Below are 17,703 nucleotides of genomic sequence, written 5' to 3' on the forward strand. Positions count from 1 at the left end.
TTTTCAGAGCGCAAACTAATATGTTAATGCATAGATGTGCTTTAATTTCACAGTTATAGGAACTAATATCTTAGACAATGTATGTGATACTGTATAATATGTATCATTGCATTTAATGAGAATAGGACAACATTTAGCGATTATTTTAGAAGCAAACATATACATTGGAGCATAGTCACGATATAATACGGTAATCCACTAAGTGTACACTACTCAATCTTCAGCAGGCACTTGACCGTACTCACTTTTCCAACATAGGCCTAAACATTTTTTTCGAGGCTTGTATGTTACACTACTATGTTTTTAGTAGCCTATATTTAGGTGTTAATGACTTACCTGACTCAGGTGTGCAAGGGGGCTTGTTTAATGGCAATGGCACTGTTTTGAGGGAGATAACGCGCGCTCTAGATCCAGGGATAGTGATCTACGCCACCTGAGCATCAACCTGTCGCAGTGAGAAATCTTTGCGCTTATTTTCTAAGGTAGTCATTTTGGAAGGGCTTGCGCTACTCTCATTTTTTACAAAAGACTACCGAAAAAAAAACGGAGTTTACACCAAAGTTGCATGGAACCGCTATACTGTAGGTGATGAAATGACGGACTTTCTCACTTTCTCACTGCTCCGGAGTGCTCTACTGGTTCTATTTCTCTGCGGCATCACACCTGGAAACACAGATGATGTGAGTATGGCAACGTCTTACTGAATTGTACGTGCTAAGAGAACACTGCAAGTATAAATAAGAATAATGCAAGTATAAATAACACATTTGGAGGAAATTGTCCTAGAAACATAAACGCATCTATAGCAAGCATGACTTGACAAGTCACCTAAGCCAAAGTTTAAACTCATTTGCTTTACAAATGTGGTGTCACATCTGCAGCAAACCTATAGACGTGTTATTGCTAATAAATCATAGGCCCTATAGCATATTTTCTTAAAGTGCATGCAGGGGTATATGCTGACCTTGACAATATTGCATATGAGATATACATCCTGTTTATTATTACAGATAATGCCTCTAGGTGTAGCCCTCAAGAGGGTACCAAACTATACTGTTCAACTAAAGTTCATATTTAGTTGGAAGTGATAGCAGTTTTGATTGGAATAGCAATGCCAATGGGTCAAGAGAAATTGAACTAGCATGTAGATTATAGGCCAGTGGAGGCGCTACTATTTCCTGCGGCTGTATACACACATGGTGCTCACTACACTACATATACATTATTATGTATTTTGACTGCACACTTTTTTGACTGTTTCATTGTTCTTGTTTGAATCATTATTGTTTATTGTTTGAATCATTATTGTCTATCAACATAATCATTATCATCCTCATAATCATAGTCACAATCATCATCATCATCATCATCATCATCATCATCATCATCATCACAATCAATGATCAACCTATTATACACATTGAAAAATCTTCCTAGCTTATAAAAACATAATATACTTTTCACACAATAGAAAGTATTATTGTCAGAACCTCTCTAACACTCCATAATATCCTAATAATACCCATTAAAACAATATGCCATACTTGACTGCACAGCATGTCTATAAGACTATATTTTAATCCTTCCAAGGGCATGGCTGATGCATTTATGACCACTAGGGGGCATCATCATAATCTGTTGAAATAAATAAATCCCTACCTATTCAGCAGACACTTTTATCCAAAGTGAATTACAGTATAGTAAGTGCCTACATTTTTATGTTTCCAGTGTGAATCACATCCACAATCTAAGTGTTTCTAGTGCTATATGCTCTAGCAACTGAGCCAAACAGGACCATACTGCGCTACATAGGCAAAGGCCTGACATTATGAGTGTGTGTGTGTGTGTGTGTGTGTGTGTGTGTGTGTGTGTGTGTGTGTGTGTGTGTGTGTGTGTGTGTGTGTGTGGTTAGAGGGCCGATTTGGTGTGAGGGTTGTGAGAACCATTCTGCTTGTTGTCTGTATTTGTTTTACAGAGCTGTTATCTGAAGTAGACATCTGGTGGGCACAGGCTCAGTCTTGTCACTGTGGATCTCATGATACAGACAGTATGCATTACTCCAAGCACTGGAAAGCATTCATATAATGTGTGGGGCCTTTTCTTTATTTACTTGTACTATTTTTACCTAGCACCATTTACAAAAGTTTTTTAGGGATCATGTGCATATTACTTTTCAATGCTATTCCATTGCCTCACCTTCTGAGGAGCAGACTACATAGACTCAATATTGCCTAACACCTACTGCATTTACTCAATACTGTAAAAAATCTGGATTATGAACTTAAGTCTGTTCAGACCTAATACTGTAGAAACCTTCGGAAGTGCCTTCAGAAAGTATTCAAACCCCCTCACTTTTTCCACATTTTGTTGTGTTATAGACTCAATTTAAAATGGATTAAGTTAAAATAATTTGCCTTCAATCCACACACAATAACCCAGAATGACAAAGCAAAAACTGGTTTTTAGAAATTTCAGTAAATGTATTAAAAATGGAATACCGAAATACCTCATGCACATAAGTATGCTATGACACTTAAAATGAGCTAAAATGCATGACATCAACAAATCACTCAATAAGTTGAATTGAGTCCATCTTAATGCGAGGATAATAGTTCATGTAATTTTGGAATTAATATCTTTGTTTTTATAGGGTCTCTGATTTGCATAGGAATCAATAACACATTGTGTGGATCAGGTTGTCATTACAAACTGAGCAAATGGAGAGGAACAAAACTGCTCAGGAATGCGACCCTGAGGCCTGGGGAGACTTGTAGACAAAAATCTACAAAGTTGAATGGTGGAGAGGAAAAAGCAAAATCTATAACCAAGTGGCCAAAAATAATCCCTTAATGGAAAATAATCTATCTCATATTCATAATTGTGTTTGCAACAATGAATTCAAGTGATACAGCAAAGAAAATGGCTGGAAATATGTTTATTTGGTTTTACTACAAAGCATTAAGTTTGATGCAAATCCAGCACATGCAATGCAGTTTCCACACCATCTCTTGTGTGAAGAATGGTGGTAGCTGCATCAAGTTATGTGTATGTTTGTCACTGGCAGGGACTGGGGAGTTTGTCACGATCAAGAGAAAATTATGAAATTTGCTGAGTTGGTAGTGACATCCTAATCTACACAGTGTGTAATTGATTCCTATGCAAATCAGAGACCCTATAAAACAAATATATTAATTCCAAAATTACATGAACTATTATCCTTGCATTAAGATGGACTCAATTCAACTTATTGAGTGATTTGTTGATTACATTTTTTGCATTTTAGCTATGTTTGCATTTTTAAGAGTGTCATCGCAAAGGGTCTGAATACTTATGTACATGAGGTATTTCTGTATTTAAATTTTCATAAATTTACTGAAATTTCAAAAAATGTGTTTTCACTTTGTCATTTTGGGGTATTGAGTGTGGATTGATGGCAAATTATTTTAATTTAATCCATTTTAAATTGAGTTTATAACACAACAAAATGTGGAAAAGTGAAGGGGTCTTAATACTTTCCGAAGGCATTGTATATGCCACTCTTATTACTACACATGCGTGGAGCTGATTAATGGTACACACTGTACATAGACTCAAGAGTACCACTACAATGAATACATACAATACATACCACTATGTTATACATAGAGCCTACACACAAATAGTACAATTCCACTCAAAAGTGAATTGTAGAATCAGTGTAACTCAGACATAACACAGGGTCAATGTAACCCAGACTTCAATACTGTTTGAAATGTGCTACTGTAAGGATATGAAGCTTGTTCAAGATTTCTGCACCGGAAATGCAGAAAATATAGGAAACACTCATGGAATGTGAAAAAGGAAATAACATTCTGCAGTAAGACATTCAAGGAAACTATCAGTCCCCAGGCGAAAAGGTAAGATGGACAGAACCATTGAGAGATGGAAAGAGAGAGAGTTATGTTTCATTCCAGATGTTGCAGGAGTCACATAGTTTGATGTCACTGAGTGACGATGTAAGTTTTAGGATTTTGCCTATAGACCAAACTTTGGTCTTCTTGTGTCACCATCACATTGCCATGTAGGGGTTACTTTGCATGAACCTCTTCTCGCCACTGTACAGTAGTCTACTCGTCATCATGTATGTGATAGGGTTGCGCCCATATATTTTTAGATATTGAGCAAGTTACAGCAGCCATATAAATGGATGTTGATGGTGACCTTGGAGAGTTGCAATATCACATCCAGCAGAGCTCTGGTCCTAATAGTTCCACATCCCAGCCCCGCTCTGTTGTTTTAGTCTTCCTATTCAGCCCTTTGTCCCCCTTCACTGTTGTTTCAGAGTCCTCCCTATTCAACTAAAGCCCTGTAGCTCCCACTGTCGCCCCCCGGGGGCTTTAGGTGGGCAGCGCGGATCCCCAGCCGTTTGTCTTCCGCGTGGTTTCACCCAGAGGAGAATGAGAGAGCACTGGCATGCCCAGTGCCAGGAAGTCAGTGGTGGGGGAGCAGGGGGTCAGGCGGTGCAGGGTCGAGGGGGGCAAGTTGTTCCCCGCACCACAGACATCCTCCCCCGACCCCCCCCCCCCAACCCTCCTCTTAGTCCTTCTGTTCACTCTTATTTCTGCTTAAATGATGAATAACGCTTGAGCATACTGTATGTACTGTAAGGCCTTAAACTAGTCATCATTTACTCTGATCTGATATTATTCTGACCCTGATGAGGCCAATAACCACTCCATCATTCTGCCCCACTGTCCCCCAGTGGGACAGAATCTCACCCTTCTCTCTCAGTAGGGAGGCCTGCTTGGCTGGCTTCAGGGAGGCAGTGAAGCCGTAACAGTGAATGAATAATTGCTTTTTGGAAACTCTAGAGGAGTGGAAGCATGTGTTCACAGCTAGTCTAACTAAACACAGTGAAGCTGCTCTGTTTGATTAGCACAGATCAGCGTCAGTGGGCAGCAGTGTGAGATAGAGGAGTGCTGGCTGACTGGCTCCCACATAGAGAGGACAGGCTGCCTACTGCCACCATAAGGGGGACTGTGTCTGCCACATGACCTGACACGTTCCAGAGGGCCCAGGCATGTCGCCCAGACAGAGAGAAGACAAGGTGTTGTTGTGAATATTTTCTATTCATCAAGGTTCATGACTTGGGCCCAGTTCAAGTATGCAAGCTTTCCATGAATGCCCCAATGCCACCCGATCTGAGTTTTACACTCACGTTCCCCCCCTCTATACCTCCTCAAAACTTTATTTTATATTTTATATTTTTCACCTAAGCTAGACTACTGTACATGGCAATGCAGCCAGGATACATAGTACTGAGTAACATTGCTAAGTAAGATTTTATGATAATTCAATGGATTTCACAGTGCCTTACTGGATAGAGAGTCAGAAAATTATAGTAAATTCTTACCACCTTACGCCACCGTAAGCCTCTCCTCCTTTGTTAATTTCTCAAAAAGTCCAATACAGAACTGCATGTTAACATTGGGGCAGTGATGAATTATTCACTGTTGGATTGTTTGTGTGGTTGGTAGGCGTTTGACAGCAGAGACACTGTTAGGGGACTCTGTTAGGCTCTACCCCCTCCACTCCCAGAGTGAGACTGTACTGAGATAGGAGGTGTGATGGAAATCTTTCAGTGAACAACAATAAACGATGTTTGGTCTCAGTTGAGAGTAGAAAGTTTAAACAACGTTGCTTAAAGCTGGATCAGCATTCCTTCACCAACAGTGTGGATTCAGATACTGATGCTGTGGCTGAGGAGAGGACCGTCCTTGACTCCAATGCTTGTATGTCATAGGTCTAGGGGTAAACATATCTTACACCTGTTTGCTGATAAAGAAGCTGGGAAAGAAGCGTAGGCGTTGTGAGCTACTATCTCAAACCTCAGCCTGCAGTTAGGAGTGTTCCAAGGTCACATAACATCTTTGATACAATAGAAGGAGCAGTCGGTTTTGGTTCTTCCTCAGTCACATAATTAAAAAATAACGAAGTACATTGGGTCACAGAGAGGTCAATACATTTCATATATAACTTAAGCAAAATAGTACAGATATATTTTTTGCCATTACAGAGGGAGAGACAGAGAAGAGGCAGAGTGAGACGGGAGAGGCAGAGTGAGAGAAGGTGAGACAGGAGAATAGGACAGATTTACATAAACTCATAGAAAAAAAGGTTCTACTTCAAACCAAAAAAGGTTATTCGGCCTATCCCTGTAGGAGAACCCTTTGGTGCTATGTAGATCCCTCTCATGGGGGTTCCTCTATAGGGGGAGGGGGGGGGTCTGTCTGAACGCGACACACCAGCAGTCACCTGCATGCTGGCTGCCCATCTGTGAAAACTGACATATAGCATTTCTCCTTGCATCTGTGGCAGCTTTGAAGTCCTGCCATGGTTTTGAAGTGTTTTCTGTTCCCTGGTATTCCTGGTGAATACAGTGTATTTTTATCTTGTACATCTTTAAGAGGACCACATACCTGTACTGTGTGTGTACCCACTTTGATTGTGTTTGACTGGGGCGCTGCTTTTCGCTGGCTCAGGTGTACATGATGGTGGGTGTGGGCATATTACTGAGCCTGTTAAGGCCCAATGCCAAACACACATTCAGTTTATGTGATTTATTATACAGAACGTAAATGGATAATAAAACAGATGTCCTAGAAAAGAGGATAAATCAAAGTGCACTACTACTCTCTACACTATATATGGTTATTATGCCCTGCATGCTACGAAGTAGTGGTGGTCTTACAATGTAACTCAGTTCCTTTTGCCTGATTGATATTCCTTGATAGAAAGATGTATATGTATATTGCAACTTTCAATAATATAAGTTAATTGTCATTCCCCTTTGAACTGCTGCACTACAAGTCATTTGACTCAATTCATACTCAGGCAGGTCTGTATCTGATGGTGTGCTTTTATTTTTGGATCTCGGTTGGGTCATAGGACTCTAGAGCCATAGCCTTCACATAGGCCCAGAGATCCTGCTGGGACAATAACATTATCATTCACATTCATACAGAGCGAAAAACACACACACTTGCATGTACACACACACACACAAACACACACACATTCAAATGCACAAACTATACATTCATTTCAGACTCTTACACACTAATTGCATAAAAGACTCTCTCAGCACATGCACTGTACACACATGCACAGTAGACTCTCATCCTGAATATGTATAGTCCAATTTCTGCAGATTGGAATTGTCTTTCTATTAACTTTGCTAATCATGATATTTACGTGGTTTGTTAAATGTATAAGATGTAAGATCTCTTACATTCTTTCGTTTACTTTGTTTACCTTTTTGAGTGTGCCAAGTCTGGATATGTGTGTAGATATAGCCCTGTATAGAGGGGACCATGTCTCTGTGTCTCTCTCTCCCCCTTGCTTCATCAGTGATGCATGCCGTCATAACCCAAAAAAACCAAAGTGTCTATCTCGGTGCATCTCTCAGATAATTCTGTCTCTCCTCCTCACAGACAATCTCATTCATTAGGAACATGCAGCAGTCAGTCAACAAAGGGAGATTCTGTTACATTGGGAAACAAGGCAAATCAGACAAGCAGCCCTAAACTTGATATAAGATTATCTGAATTCTTGTTGTGTCTGACCTACTTCAGGAAGGTATGTGAGATAAGGGGTCTGGGACCTGACACGTTTTGGGTCTGGTGGCATTCTGAGAAAGCCTTTCTGGGTAGGGAGATGGGGTTTGAGGATGCACTCATGTGAGGATCATCTCAGGATCATTTGATATTTTACTTGCACTCCCAATCATGTGCATATAGACAAAAAGTACAGTAAAGTACTTAGTATAGTGTATAGATGATAGTATATAGTGTTTGTGAAAGGGGTGTTAGGGTATGATATAGTGTTATGTCCTCAATGGTCCTCTTTGTAACACTGGTACGATGGTGTGCTAGATGATTTTCTCAAGCACACATAGCATCCAGCAAACATTCAAATACAAGGCACATTCAGCAGCAACAGGTTGCATCGTCTTCTACTCTGATAAGGCGAACATAGTGAGTTCATTATGTGCTGCTCTTGTTATATTTGTCCCCAGGCATGTGGCTGCACAGGCAAGTCTAGATGCCACTGTGACGGAGTGAAAGGCAGCAAGGTAAGTGTAAGAACATGGCACATTAGTATTGAATTCTGTTCTCTTGTGTTCTTTCACCATAACCAGAGAGAGAGAGAGAGACTTATCATCCCTTGCATAAGAAAATACAAGGCTTTAAACCTGCCCAGATTGATCGATTCCAGTTCACAGCACCCAGCGACACTGTCTCACTCCAAATGTACCTGCTATTGTGTGGATCTGTAGCCCTCTGCTGGTAGTTATGCTAACACATCAATGAGTGGAGCTATAGGACTGTAACCCTCAAGTGGCCTTTTGACTCACAGTTCTCTAAAGTTATATCAACATGATTATATCCAAACCCGAAAGACTTTGTTTAAGTGAGTGTCGAATGTTCAATTAATGTTAAAACATCTAATTCTGATAAAATAAGTCTAAAATACTTGGACATTGCTGCCCCCTGTTGATCTCAGAAGGGAACTTTAAGTGTGACACCGAATCAGGTCCAAACTGTTACCCATGGCAAACAGTCCTAAACCTAAGCACTCTGCTGGGTTGTTTGCTTGCTTATGTGGTTGCTTGGTTCAGGGCCTGGCCACCCAGGTGCTGAATGAACTCAGGTATGTGCCCAAAGGCACAATGTTGTTATCTGACAGTCACGCACCTGCACCCCTGTGTGTGAATGGCTGAGCTAAAGAAAAAGAGATGCTTGAATGTGTCTTGGTTTGTGTTTGCATGATTGCTATGTGTATTAGGGAATAATGTCCTCCTGAAAGTTCTATTTTGACACTCATTCAATTCCTATCCAGTTGATGAATGGTATTATAGAGTACTTATATGACATCTTCATTGTATAACTATGGTCAATTAATGTTCATGTCTGTTTGGCCATGTGTATTTGTTTTTGTTCTCTCTCTCTCTCTCTCTCTCTCTCTCTCTCTCTCTCTCTCTCTCTCTCTCTCTCTCTCTCTCTCTTCTCTATCTAGGGTGAGGCTGGGTATCCAGGCTATGATGGGGTGCCTGGAGTGGTTGGATATCCAGGAAATGAAGGTCATCCTGGGTCTCTGGGCCCTAAGGTGAGACCTGCACTATGGTCATCCCTACATGAGACATCAACATCTGCTGTATGTAAGTGAGTGTGAAGTTGTGGCATTTGAAGATTTGTTGTTGTTTTATTGATACATTTTATGATTTGTTTTGAGTCACAGGGAGATCTAGGCTTTCCTGGGTTATCAGGACCTAAAGGCTCTCGGGTATGAGTATGTATGTCTGTTTGTGCTATGCATATATTAATTGTTTTGTGTGTGTGTGTGTGTGTGTGTGTGTGTGTGTGTGTGTGTGTCTGCACATTACTATGCAATGTTACTTAATTGGCTTTAGCAGACATTTTCATATATACTGTAAAGTTATATATAGATATACATACTATATATATATATATATATATATATATATATATATATATATAAATGTACACATATATATATATACTGTATATATACTGTAAAGTTAACCTTTATAGTGTGGGACTAAACCACACCCACAGACTGATTCACTCTTTTGTCAGTTTAGCTCTTTTGCTAGGATCTACTCTAATAACAACTTTGGTTTTTGACAGGGGCTTCCTGGGAAACCTGGATTCTCTGCACCACCAGGACAGCCAGTAAGTTACACTCCTAGAGGCATATGTGCATATTTATTTGTATCCACAGGGTACATACAGTGGGGGAAATAATTATTTGATCCCCTGCTGATTTTGTTAGTTTGCCCGATTACAAAGAAATGAGCGGTCTATAATTTTTATGGTACTTTTATTTTAACAAATAGAGACAGAATATCAACAAAGAAGTCCAGAAAAAACACATTATATAAAGTTATAAATTCATTTGCATTTGATCGAAGGAAATAAGTATTTGATCCCCAAGCAAAACATGACTTAGTACTTGGTGGAGAAACCCTTTTTGGCAAGCACAGAAGTCAGACGTTTCTTGTAGTTGGTCACCAGGTTTGCACACATCTCAGGAGGGATTTTGGTCCACTCCTCTTTACAGATCCTCTCCAAATCCTGAAGGTTTCAAGGCTTTTGCTTGGCAACTCGAAGCTTCAGCTCCCTCCACAAATGTTCTATAGGATTAAGGTCTGGAGACTAGCTAGGCCACTCCATGACCTTAGTGTGCTTCTTCTTGAGCCACTCCTTTGTTGCCATGGCTGTATGTTTTGGGTCATTGTCATCCTGGAAGACCCATCCACGACCCATCCTCAGTGCTCTGGCTGAGGGAAGGAGGTTAGATAGATAGATAGATAGATAGATAGATAGATAGATAGATAGATAGATAGATATATAGATAGATAGATAGATAGATAGATAGATAGATAGATAGATAGATAGATAGATAGATAGATAGATAGATAGAAACTTTATTTATCCCTAGGGGAAATTCAGGTTCCAAGTAGCTTAAAGACATAGAGACATCACACATAACATACACATACAACATACAACATACAACATAAGCAGGATTGTAAACAGGAAGTCTATATGAATACTATAGACAGATAAGAATAAAGATACTGAGAAAAATATACTGAATACTAAGTAACAAACAAGTCCACATTAATGTGCTGAGGCTGTATGATAAGGGTGACAGGGCAGGGACTGACCCTGTGGTACAAGATAGCTCAAGTATGATTTGGTGAGGTGCAAAAAGGTAAGGCAAGACAGTGCAATTATAGGTCAGGAGACCAGCATTAAATACTAAAAACTAAATACTAAATATGGGCTAAATAGATATGGACTATTTTGAAAAACCAGTGTGTATGTTAAGGTGCAAAAAGTAGGCAAGGCAGTGCAAGTAGAAGTTAAATATTAAATATGGGCTAAATAAGGTAATTATGTGGACCTGTTAGGAGAGGCCTGTGGCAGCGCAGAGATGGATTGAAGAACACAACAATAGATAAATATGGCCATATAGTGTACAATGTAAACATAGGAAGAAAAAGATAACAGTCAGTCAGTCAGTAACAGTCAATACTAGATTTAAGAGTGCATTTAGTCCAGGCTGGTGGAGGGAGGTAGGGGCTGTGTATAAGGGCTAGAATAGCCAGTAAACATTGTAATTAGTGAGATGAAACAGTAAGGTACAGGACAGTGATGTGATACAGAGGGTGAAGGTTATGCAGAGAAGTCCATCTCTTTGCCTTTGATTGACATATTGTATAGTTGTATGGCTCTGGGGACAAATGATTTACTCTTGTCCAAGATCTTACGGTACATGGCCCGTCCATTGGCCCCTCGATGCAGTGAAGTCGTCCTGTACCCTTAGCAGAGAAACAACCCCAAAGCATAATGTTTCCACCTCCGTGTTTGACGGTGGGGATGGTGTTCTTGGGATTGTAGCATTCAGCATTTCTCTCCCTCCAAACACGACGAGTCGAATTTATGCCAAAGAGTTCAATTTTGGTCTCATCTGACCACATCACCTTCTCCCAAGCCTTCTCTGAATCATTTAGGTGTTCATTGGCAAACTTCAGATGGGCCTGTACATGTGCCTTCTTGAGCAGGGGGACCTTGCGGGCACTGCAGGATTTCAATCCGTTACGGTGTAGTGTGTTACCAATGGTTTTCTTGGTGACTGTGGTCCCAGCTGCCTTGAGATCATTACCAAGCTCCTCCCGTGTAGTTCTGGGCTGATCCCTCACCCTTCTCATGATCATCCTTACCCCACGAGGCGAGATCTTGCATGGAGCTCCAGGCCGAGGGCGATTGATGGTTATTTTGTATTTCTTCCATTTTCTAATAATTGCACCAACAGTTGTCTCCTTCTCACCAAGCTTCTTGCTGATGGTCTTGTAGCCCATTCCAGCCTTGTGCAGGTCTACAACTCTTACCCTGATGTCCTTTGAATGCTCTTTGGTCTTGCCCATGGTGGTGGAGAGGTTGGAATGGAAGAGATTGATTCTATTGACAGGTGTCTTTTATACCTATAACAAGCAGAGATTAGGACTACTTTCTTAAAGTGACAGGACTAATCTGTGTGCCTCATGGGCATATAACCGGTCTGTATGAGCCAGAATTCTTGTTGGTTTGTAGGGGATCAAATACTTATTTCCTTCGATCAAATGCAAATGAATTTATAACTTTATATAATGTGTTTTTTCTGGACTTCTTTGTTGATATTCTGTCTCTATTTGTTAAAATAAAAGTACCATAAAAATTATAGACCGCTCATTTCTTTGTAATCGGGCAAACTAACAAAATCAGCAGGGGATCAAATAATTATTTCCCCCACTGTATATACACATTTGTTAATTTATTTGTGAATGCACACAGGCATGTTGGTGGTGTTGTTGCAAAGTGATTGTTTGTGAATACATCTATGACTTTATCCCTGTCAGGGCATTCCAGGAAATGAAGGACATATGGGGCTACCAGGAATTCAAGGATGCAATGGGATAAAGGTAAAGTCCCGCTTTGGATTTAATAAACAATTCCAAAACACATTCACACCAGCACACAGACACATTTAGGACCCTAACACCATTGTCTCACATCAGCGCAATGATGTCTTGTATCAGCTGAACAGTGCTGTTCAATACCTGTTGAATAACTGTTGCATGATGGGGATCAACTCTGTCCGACTTGGTCAAATTTTTCGGGTGCATGATATTTACGAGATCTTATATTAGATTATCTTATATTAGATATTTACGATATCGAGGCTGATGTCGATTTTGGAGCAAGGCACTGTTCAGCCCTGCAGTTCCTTGTCACAGGCTGCAGGGAGCAGCAACCGCCTTCATTGTGCGAGGCACTTTCCATGACCAATCATAAATGTTTTCTTGTATATTTTCAGTTGATGGTTGTGTTATGTGGTGATTATTCAAAGAGAATTCCTAAGATATTTTACTGAGGATTTAAATAGCCGTCATGTTGTCACTGCCATGTTTTCAAGATCTACAACTGCAAACAACTCTCTACCCCTCCACTGAACTACCCCAGGCTCATCCTATCGATCTATCTGTCTGTCTATCTATCTATCTATCTATCTATCTATCTATCTATCTATCTATCTATCTAGCTATTTATCTAGCTATCTAACCTTCTCCATCCAACCAACCAACCAAACCATCATTAAACTTCATCCGCTACCATAATAAGATGATCTCACTTTATTTCAACTACCCAGTACATCTGTCTATCGTTCAAACCATCTTTAAACTTTTTCTAGTACCAAAATGAGAATAAGAATGTTCTAGTTCTTCTTCTGCATAGTAGAGACCTCAAACTTGCTTGTATTCAACTTTTTGAAACTCATTATACTTTCTAAACTAATCAGCTTTTTTTTAACTCAAAAATGTGTATATTTTAACATGGTGAAATGTTGATAACATTCTGAGAGCCACCATTGTTACTGCAACTGCTATGGAACTTTCAGAATTCTTGAATACAAATAACAGGAGACCTGTAGAACACATTCTTAGAATTATTACACCAAAATGCACTCTCAACCTGTTCTACCCCACTGAAAGCACTTTCAACCATTTAACCAACCAACTACCACTCTCAACCACAAAAATACCTGGAAAAAGTGGACAGATAAGATACTATCATGTACCAGAGTGATTGCAAGTGGAACGTTTGGAAAAGGATCTGCCTAAGATTTACAGTATACCACCTCATCTGTGAAACATGGTGGAGGGGATGGTACTGTATATTTTGGGAATGTATAGCTGCCACTAGAACTGGCTAACTTGTCTTAATTGATGATGTAACTGCTGATGGCAGCAGCAGAATGTGTGCTGAAGTGTACAGAAACACCTTGTCTGCTCAAGTACTCAAGCAAATTCATTCGGTGGCGTTTCATCATACAGTAAGACTATGACCCAATACATACAGCCATAGCATCTAGGGAGTTTTCATGGCCAAAAAGTGGAATGTTCTTAACTGGCCAAGTCAATCTTCAGATTTAAATCCAATTGAACATGCATTTCATTTCCTGATGATAAGACTTTAGGCAAAAAGTCCTCAAAACAAATAACAACAGAAGATGGCTGCAGTGCAGGTCTGGCAGAGCATCACCAACATCTAGTGGGATCAATGGGTCACAGACTTTAGGCAGTTATTGCATGCAAAGTATTGTCGACCAAATACTAAACATGAGTGCTCAGTTATATTAATCTGTCCCATTACTTTTGGTGCCCTGAAATTGTACTATGTACTATATATACAAAGTGTTGTCATTTCTAAATGGTGAGAGCAATATACACTCACCGGCCACTTTATTAGGTACACCTGTTCAACTGCTCGGTAATGCAAATATCTAATCAGCCAATCACATGGCAGCAACTAAATGCATTTAGGCATGTAGACATGGTCAAGACGACCTGCTGAAGTTCAAACCGAGCATTAGAATGGGGAAGAAAGGTGATTTAAGTGACTTTGAATGTGGCATGGTTGTTGGTGTATTTCAGAAACTGCTGATCTACTGGAATTTTCACGCACAACCATCTCTAGGGTTTACAGAGAATTGTCCGAAAAAGAGAAAATATCCAGTGAGCTGCAGTTCAGGTCAGAGGAGAATGGCCAGACTTGGTCGAAATGATAGAAAGGCAACAGTAACTCAAATAACCACTCGTTACAACCAACGTATGCAGAAGACCATCTCTGAATGCACAACACATCGAACCTTGAAGCAGATGGGCTACAAAACGGTGTCCACCCCAATACTAGCAAAATGTACCTAATAAAGTGGCCGGTGAGTGTATATACAAATACCATCAAATAAAATAATCTATACTTTTTCCTCATAGTAATTGTTTGATTACAGTGCCAAAAGAAAAAAAAATGCACTTTTGTCCCATTGTCCCATTACTTACACAGGGCACTGTAAATGCTGAAAATCCATACTTTAACCTCATAGTAATTGTTTGATTTCAAAACTAAAATTTTGGAGTATAGAGCCAAATGGAGAAAAAATGTTTCACTGTCCCATTACTTATGCAGGGCACTGTATACAGTATAACTTTATCCCATCCATCTAACCTTCTCTTATCTATCTACTTTCCCTCATCTACTGTATCAAACTTTATATATCTACATTATCTATCAATCAACCTAACCTTCTCTCATCTATCTATCTATCTAAGACCAACCAACCAACCAACCATTCATCCATCAACTAACCAAACCATCTTTTACTTTCTCCACTACCATAATCTCACTACCCAGAAAACCTGTCTGTCTATTGTCCAAACCATCTTTAACTTTTTATTATCATTCATTTAACTAATTATTATCATTCTGCCTGCTACTCCTCCTACAGCTTTTAAGCTATTTACACCAAATCAATTTTACAACATGCAGAGATGTCTAACTGGAGTTGCTTATAATCAACCTTTGGAAAGTCTTTATACTTTTTAAAATATTAACCTTTTTGTAACAAAAAACGTAATGTTGAGTTACGCCAACATTCTGAGAGCTCCATTGTTACTGTAACTGCCATGGAACTTTCAGGACTCTTAAATAATAACAACAGGAGACCAACAGTGCAGGACACATTCTTAGAATGATTACACAACAATGCTCTCTCCTGGCAATAAGTTCTACCCCATTGAAACCACTCTCAAGCCCATAACCATCCAACTCTCTACCCACTCCAGTGAACTATCCAAGGCTCATACTATCTATCTATCTATCTATCTATCTATCTATCTATCTATCTATAGTGCCCTGTGTAAGTAATGGGACAGTGTCTTCTTTTGGCTCTACACTCCAAAAGTTGTGGTTAGACTCTAAGCTGTCACTATCCCATTACTTATGCACAGCACTGTATCTATCTATCTATCTATCTATCTATCTATCTATCTATCTATCTGTGTAGAATCTACTTAAATAACTTTTATTCAGATGTTTGATACTATTTACACGTTTTGAAAACATATTTTTCATACCATTTATGCTTTTTCAGTTTCATTCAAACTCATTTTGACATTTCATGATGTATCCACTTTTTCATATTTTAAGCTTGACACCTCACTTTAACTTTAAAATGTGTAGACTGACTCCATGTAAAGAACTTTCATTCAGATATTTGATACTATTTAGACTTTTTAACATTAACATTAACATATCATTAAGCCTTTTTAAGTTGCATTAATTAACATGGTTTTCTATGAGGACCATTGGGTTCCTATGATACATTTTAAAGTGCATCTTGTCTTTCATCTTTTAAGCTTGACAACTCAATCTAACTTTTAAAATCTATCTATGAATCTATCTCGATCCATCTATCAGACTGTCTATAGCCCAAACCATATTTTAACCATATTTACCAAAATAAGTCTTTGCAAGCCCATAACTTCTTCAGGAACTTTTTCCACTGAATTTCTTAGTTACATGAACTTGAACTAGCAAAGGACTTTTTAAAAGGACTTATTATTACCGTTATTCAGTTTGGAAATGTACACGAAAACTAGCATAGTTTGTTCAGTGAGCCAACAAGCTGAGCAACTCACATTTCACATGAAACGAAACAGGTGCTTTACCCACAGTTGTGCAAAATTAACCATGCATGTCAATTATTCTAAAATGTACTTCAAACAACAGTGACTAATGATTTATTTCAAGTTTTCATGGTTTTGTAACATAAGTAGCAGTCCGATAGAAAGCAATGGGTGCATGAACCTCACAAGTTAGGATCTATTTTATCGTGGATGATTTTTAATCTTCAGAGCTTCAGATTGGTTCCATGTCCTACAAGACAGGTCAGTTGAGGCTCAGAGTGTCGCGTAGGAATGACACCATTTGTTGTAAGAGGCAATTTTATTTTCTTGCAGGGTATTCCTGGTGAAACGGCCCTTTCTCAAACGTTAGAAACTTGATTCCTCACATCCTCTCCTCCATCCCCCACTGGCTTCCTTCTCAAAAAGCATTGGAGGAGAATATTTAAGGGGAGGAACCTATATGTTCTCTAATGCGTTGTGAGTAGAAAGCGAGTGGAGGATGGAGGAGAGGTCACAAGGAAGCAAGTTTCGGACAATTGAGAAACGTCCTTAAGACCGGTCGGTTAAGGCTTCACGTAGGAATGAGGCCAATTATGGTAAGACAATGCCCTAACCCTAATTCCATTTTGTACTGTATGCTGTTTTAGGGGGAGAGTGGATATGTAGGCCTATCTGGTGTGCCTGGACCTGTTGGATTGCCAGTAAGTGCTGCCCACTTGCTGTCACCTGTCACACAGGGGTGTCATTTGGGTATGGCAGGGTATGGCAGTTGTCCTGTACCTAGGCTATGGTCATCTTTGAAACGTTGGGTAGCCTATTGAATCAGTGCAATAGTTGCAGTTGGAGTGCCATGCGCTGAGCTGCAGTGGTAAACGACTGGTGACATTTCCCAGCATGCACCAGTAAAGGTTACCTTTAGGCGACTATACCTATAAATAGATAGGGCAGGATCAAGGATTGTTGAGTATTAAAAGTAATTAAGTAAGTAAAGTAAATTGTTTTGCCATACCCTAGGTTTAACTGAAGTGATGCCCCTGCTGTCCTAAAGCACCTCATAGTAGCTGTCTATCATCACCATAACTGCTAGCCATCATCATAGCCGTCAATCATCACTGCCAGTACATGCCAGG

The 17,703-nt window shown here is 39.6% G+C and overlaps 1 protein-coding gene across 4 annotated transcripts in view; it reads left to right on the forward strand.

Annotated features, from left to right (window-relative positions):
- The first annotated feature begins 251 nt into the window (after positions 1-251).
- Positions 252-17,703, forward strand: part of col4a3 (collagen, type IV, alpha 3) — a 45,186-nt gene continuing 27,734 nt past the window's right edge. For 2 of the 4 annotated variants that reach the window (XR_014554945.1, XM_083696356.1), the window contains exons 1-7: positions 252-680; positions 8,057-8,113; positions 9,058-9,147; positions 9,280-9,324; positions 9,690-9,734; positions 12,467-12,529; positions 17,221-17,274. Coding sequence is in view for 2 of the 4 variants with exons in the window: in XM_083696356.1 (XP_083552482.1) it covers positions 594-680; positions 8,057-8,113; positions 9,058-9,147; positions 9,280-9,324; positions 9,690-9,734; positions 12,467-12,529; positions 17,221-17,274 (441 nt within the window). In the remaining 2 variants the exon portion in view is untranslated. Of the gene's footprint in view, positions 681-8,056; positions 8,114-9,057; positions 9,148-9,279; positions 9,335-9,689; positions 9,735-12,466; positions 12,530-17,218; positions 17,275-17,703 lie in introns of those variants that run through there. The other 2 variants (XM_083696357.1, XM_083696358.1) reach the window with 2 other exon arrangements.

The sequence above is a fragment of the Argentina silus genome (assembly GCF_951799395.1).
Source record: "Argentina silus genome assembly, chromosome: X".
Taxonomy (NCBI): Eukaryota; Metazoa; Chordata; class Actinopteri; order Argentiniformes; family Argentinidae; genus Argentina; species Argentina silus.